The following is a 6,427-nucleotide window of genomic DNA, read 5'->3' on the forward strand; positions in this document are numbered from 1 at the left end:
AGGAGGCGTCGGAAATACCTTTGGAACCAATGGGACCGATTTTCCCGTGGCGACCCACACCGCCTTTCTGTCCTTTGTCACCCATGTCTCCTGTGGAAAACGAGATCAGAGTTGGTCGACACACAGGTATTGCAATCTCTCTCCCGTCAGCATCTCACACACGCAGGCATACACGCACACACGCACGCACACACGCACACGCGCACACGTGCACATGCGCACACACGCATATGCACACGTGCACGCGTGCACACGTGCACGCACACACGCACGTGCACACACGCACACGCACACACGCACGCACACTTGCACACACACACGCGCGCACATGAGACCAAAAAACACAGCTCTTAATGTCTTCCAGGTCATGTGTGTGGCTGACACCAGCAGGTTCTCCACAGGTCACCTGTCGCTGTACCTGAGGAGCACACCCGCCCCCAGAAGCCACAGCCGGGCCAGGTCCTGAGCAGGTCCTGAGCGCCCCACACTGAAGCCAGTCCACACCCGACTATGGGAGGGGGTGGCCTGCCCCCACCCAGTAGGACAGTCCTCCCAGCTCGCTCCCCACCCCAGGCAAACCAGGTGACTTAGGCTCCTGTCAACTCAGAGGAACCGGGCCACCTGTACCAGCTGCGACACCAGGATGTGTGAGTGGCAGAGCCATCGGGCCTGTGTCACTGCCTTTGAAGATGCGCCCTTTGACCTGCAGCCTCCAGAGATGAGCTGGAGGAGAGGGTGGCGGAGGGCTCTGCATGCGTCACCGCCTGCCCAGCAACAAGGCCAGCGTGTCGCGGAACCCCGAGGGGATCTGTCAGCACGGCCTGCGGGTCACCACCCCCCGCCCCTCACACCCACGCTCCTCGCAACCAGAGGGCACAGTGAGGGGCTGTCACGCCATGTCCCCGACAGTCTGTCTGCCCGCCCGCGGGACCGAGACGGAGAGGCCGCCCCCACCCGCTCACGCAGCAGACCAGGTCAGGGCAGGCGACCTTCTCAAGCCCGTTCTTACGCCCTGGGCAGCCGCTGGCCAGAGCCACAGGCCGCAGGCCGAGCCAGCCAAGAGCCAGCAAGGACCCGCAGGAAACGGGGAAGCCGGCCACCAGATCTGGCTGTGCCACTTCCTGTGGACGCATTCACAATCGTCGACAGCCCAGGTCGGGCCGCTCCGCAGCACGGGGTGGGGAGGCCCTCACGTGACACGCCTGTCCTGCCGTGACACCAACGTGCTCCTGGCATTGTCATGTCCCTCAACCCAGAAGAGAGATCAGAGTCACAGCAAACGTAGAAACACGCACCGCACGGCATGGCCGCCAGCTGCATAAAACAAAGTGTTTGCTCACGAAGCACATTCACGTCGTCCTCCTACGTGGTCACAGAAGTGACCCATCACACACAGGGAGCTGGAGGGTCCGGAGGCCGGCCCAGATCAGGCACCTGGTCCAGCCATGACGGACACGGGTGACTCAGGCCTCAGGTGCCGTGTGTTGCGAGCTGGCCGTGGTGTCGGGCACACGGGAGGGACAGGACTCAGAGCTGGCCGAGGAAAGTGGGCACGTGCACAGGCAGCATGAGACACGCGGACTACGGCAGGCTCTGAGCTGGCCAGGCCAGGGGACTGGCGGGGAGGCATCCGAGGGCGGCACGCAGGCAGCGTGGTGGGCAGGTGGACAGGGACACGGTGGATTCGTGTTTACGGCGTTTCTGGGCAGGGAGGACGGGTGAACGCCGATGGCTGCCACTGGGAGGGGCGTCTGACGGGGACCGAGAGGAGCATCCAGACTTGAGGAAGCGGGAGTGACCGTCCCGTGAGTGCGGGGTGGGGGGCGGGGCGCGGGGACGAGCGGTGGGCAGCTGCCCTGCCTGGAACGCAGGAGATGGCGAGGCCCGCGGGAGGCTGAGGCTGGAGGGCCCCAGATCCGTGGCAGAGGTGAGGCGGCCTGTGGGACGGCCTGCTGGGGACCGGGGTTGGGGTGATGTCACCTGGAGAGCAGGCACCCATGGGAGCAGCAGGCCAGTGGCACCATGCAGGGGGAGCTCGGGTCTGCAGGGGACGCTGTGTGGCCGGGAGCAGGAGGCACTGACACCATGTGAGCAGGGCAGGGGGGAAGGACCAGCACTACGGGCGGCCGCGAGGTCAGGACACAACAGGCTGGCAGGGCGGCGAGGTCGAGGGGCCCCGGGGCTGGTCTCGGTGGGGTGGACGGGCCATCGGGCAGCAGCTGAGGGACGGCCGTTTTCTCCCTCACATCTCCTCTTCGCCTGGCCAAGAACCCTCCCCAACCCTGGCCGCCTTCCCCCACGTGCTCCGCTCCATCATCCCTCTAAAGGAGAGACACCCTGCCCCCAGGCTGGGTGCCCATTGCAGCCTGACCACCACTGCCTCCTGCGACAGACCGAACGGTGTCCATCCCAAATGCACCGCTAAAGCTGCCCTCCCCACACGAGGACACAGGAGAAGGAGACCATCTCGTCCAAAGAGTGAGGCCCAGAGAAGCCCACCCGCCGGCACCTTGACCGCGGACATCCAGCCCCCAGGGCCACAAGGGAATAAATGTCTGGTGTTCGTGCCTGACCGGCTGACCGATGCACTTTCCCCAGAAGGAAAGCTGACATTCAGAGTGGTCAGGTGAGCGCCACATACAGCAGGCTGGAGATCCAGAGCACGGCTGCCTCAGGCGGGCGGACGTGGCCCTGCCCCGTCGCAGCCTGGACGGCGAAGGCCGCACTGGGCCTCGGCTTCTCTCCTGCAACACAGCATCACAGGTGCTCACGCCGCGGTCGCCCTGCACCTCCCTGTGGCTGTCTCGTTCAGGCCCCATGTTCTGGGCTCTAAACCCCGGCCCTCAGCTGTGGGCAGTGGGCTGGGCTCCCAGCACCAGAGCAGCTCCCCACGGACCCAGGCACCACCAGAAGTGCGCCTTTAAGAGCCAGGCCTGGGGGCGGGGGGCAGACAAGGGCCCCGCCCGGCCCAGAAGGCGGGGAGCTGGTGACTGAGAAACCAGGGAGGCCGAGCGGCCCAGCAGAGCCCCCGGAGCTGCCTCCTGCGTCCATGGGGACGGGCGCATGACCAGAGAGGGGTCAGGAGGCCGCCAGGTACCCTACACCCCGTCCCTGCTCGGACCCTCCCTCCCTAGAACACAGCCGCCTCCGTGTGGCACCACACCATGCCCTCGGACACAGAAGACCTGGTCACACAACACGGCCTTACAGGAAGGCCTCTGGGGACAGCTGGGCCTGGTGGACACACTACACAGCCAGAGGGCCACACCTCTCCATGCTCAGCTCCCAGCTCGTGACACCCAGCTGGAACGCACAGCATGAGCACCGCAGCCGTGCTGGGCTGGGCATGTACATACACGTCATACACGTGCGCTCACGCACACATGCACACATGTTATGTGCATACACACACGCACGCATGCACGTTATACACATGCACTCACGCAAACATGCACACACATCATGCACATACACGTGCACGCATGTCATGCACATACACGCACGCATGCACATTATACACATGCACTCACGCAAACACACACACCATGCATATGCATGCACACATGCACGTTATGCACATACATACATGCACAAGTTATGCACATGCACGCATGCACACACATCATACACATGCATGCACACGCACGCACACACCTTATGCACATGCACATGCACACATGGTATGCACGTGCACGCACGCATGCACGCACATCATACACATGCACACACATGTTATGCACATACACATGCACGCAAGTTATACACACATGCACACATGGTACGCACATGCACACATGCACACGTGCACACACATCATACACGCACGCACGCATGCACACACGCACGTTATACACATACACACATGCACACACATTATGCAGATGCACACTTGTTACATGCATGCACACATTACACACATGCACTTTATGCACACGCATTGCACATATGCACACTGTACACATACACACATACTCGCATTATGCATGCATGTGTGCACGCACGCACACGTGTGCACACACATACACACACTCACGCATTCATGCACTCACACATGCACGCTTGTTATGCACATGCGCACACATGCACACACATGCACACACGTACATGCCGTGCACACAGACAAACATACGTACACATATCCAATCGACATAGTCAAACATACAGACACAAACACACACGCTGTACACACACACGCACGTACACGGCCTACCTTCACCTCAGTCCACACTGGCTGTGGATCTGCTAAGCAGAGCTGGGTTTGAACTCACACTGTCCGAGCAGCCCGGAGCCCCCCTTCCGGGCACTGTCCCTGTCTTGTCCCTGGGACAGCCAGGCACAGTGACCCCGCCCCCCACCCGCTGGCACGAGCCGTTGTGTCTGACAAGAACGTCCTGTCTCAGGGTGCGTTGAGAAAACGTGAGAGCCACTGAAACCCCCGCGGCCGTCGACACTCCCTGCCCCCCAGCACTCCCAGGTCCTTCGTGGTCACAAACCCTGAGGTCCCCAGAGGGGAGCAGGTGGGGACAGGAGCTCAGCTGCCTCTTCCTGTTTCCAGGGTCTTCAAGCTCCTCCAATGACAAGCCGCTCATCGCAGAAAGCAAGCAAACCGCCCCCCACACTGTTGTGTGAGATGATGGGGAACACATGAGACACAGAGTCCTGTCCCTTTATGTTCGGGGGGCCCTAGTGGAGGCACCCAGAGGACTGGGAGCCAGTGTGATGCCCCCCCCCCGTCACCCCGCCTCTAATGAGAAGTGCGTAGAACACACTTGTCCTCCAGACACGCAGGGGGAGGGGAGCTCACAGCAGGCAGGTGATTCTTATTAATTTTAATGCAGATGTCACACGGTCTTTTGAAGTGAAGACAGGGCAAAAAGAGCAATTGCAATTGAACGTCCTCAGCGATTTTTAACAAAGGCTCACGCGACATCGCAGAGCCCAGGGAGCGCCGCGCTGACAGGGGCCCCCTCCACCGCGGCGTGCCCGAGTCCCAGCCCCCGGGACCGAGGGGCCCGCAGCCGCCCTCGCCTCGCCCTAGCTGCGCGTCTGGGGACCAGGACCCTGAAAGCTGAGATGACACACTTAGCAGGTGGCGTCAGCAAAGCCAGCTCCGTACCGTTTCTACACGGCTGTGCAAGCGAGAAGCGCGAGCTGCTCCTTATCTCGATAAAGGACAAAGGACGGCAGGGGGCTTCTGTCTTTGCCATTTCAGAAAAGGCAACTGTCGGCTTGCGCGCTTTCTCCTGCGGCCCTCTGCATCCCAGCAGGGGGCTGCTCACCGACCGGAGACCCCCCCAACACCCGGCCAAGCAGCCCAAGGCAGCCCCGCCCGCAGCCGGGCCCCACGGGGACACAGCGGAGGCGAGAGGGGTCCCAGGGGCGGTGTCGAGATGGTCCAGACTGACCCGCGGTCCAGGTCCGTGGCAGCCCAACGGCATCGGCCCCTCCTGAGCACCTCCTGGCTCCCCTCCCCTCAACCAAGGCCACAGGATGAGCGGGCGCCCTGGCTGGCTCTATGCCAAGCCGCTAGCAGAGCCTCAGCTCAGTGGAGAGCCGGACGAGCCCAGGTCCGCGGGGCCAGCAGCCGCAGCCGCACGGCACCGTCCACAGCCTGGGCGGGGCGGGGGGGCGTCCGCACACCCGGGCCACCCGCCGACTTCAAAGATAATCTGAAGGTACTGAAGCTCAAGGTATTTTCCAAACAACTGACGGAGGCTTTTCCAAGGCACAGGTGCCATGCGAGGCCCGCCCCAGAGGCACCGGGATGGAAGGGGTGGGGCCTCCCTGGTGGCCGCCGTCTCGCAGGGAGTCACATGCGTGGCGGCACGGGCACGGTGTGAAGCAGGCCGGCTGCGCTCACGGGCACTCACCAGGACATGCCACTAGGGGCCGCTTCCAGAGGACCGCAGAAGAAATGTCCCCGGAGCCTCTGTGCCAGGGACAGTTTGTGGGCAGTGACATGTGCCTTCCCAGGGAGATTCTGAGTCCCACACCTCTGAGCCCTGCAGCCACCCCCTAGGAAAATGTAAGTGCCCACGGTGGGAGGGACACTGGACAAAGCGTGACAAAGCCACACCTGGGAGAGGATGGGGGAGGCCTGCACACCTCACGTAGCATCGTCCCCGAGCGGGAAGGGCAGGGTGCCGAGCGATGTGTGCGTCACACAGCCCTGCCCGGGGGACAGAGTGCACATCCACTTGCCACTTCATGCAGCGACCCCGCCCAGACAAACACGCCGGACAGTGGCCGCCGGGGGTGGGGACGGGAAGGTGGCCGTTCCGTGTGAATCGTTTCTGTACATTTTACTCTCTGGACTGTGAGAATAGTTCATTTATTGTTAAAAGTCACATTTAGGGAATGACTTTTAAAAATGACTTTTAAAGGGAAAAGCGAGAAATAAAAATCAGTGCCTGGGGTCGATGAAGGG

General features: G+C 62.1%; 1 protein-coding gene across 1 annotated transcript in view; it reads right to left on the reverse strand.

The window, feature by feature from the left end:
- The window catches only part of COLEC11 (collectin subfamily member 11), a 32,781-nt gene that overhangs the window by 4,442 nt on the left and 21,912 nt on the right, over positions 1 to 6,427 (reverse strand). The window contains exon 3 of the mRNA XM_023520079.1: positions 19 to 90. Within this exon, the coding sequence (XP_023375847.1) occupies positions 19 to 90 (72 nt within the window). The remainder of the gene's footprint in view (positions 1 to 18; positions 91 to 6,427) is intronic.

This window comes from Pteropus vampyrus, unplaced genomic scaffold (genome assembly GCF_000151845.1).
Source record: "Pteropus vampyrus isolate Shadow unplaced genomic scaffold, Pvam_2.0 Scaffold246, whole genome shotgun sequence".
Classification (NCBI taxonomy): domain Eukaryota; kingdom Metazoa; phylum Chordata; class Mammalia; order Chiroptera; family Pteropodidae; genus Pteropus; species Pteropus vampyrus.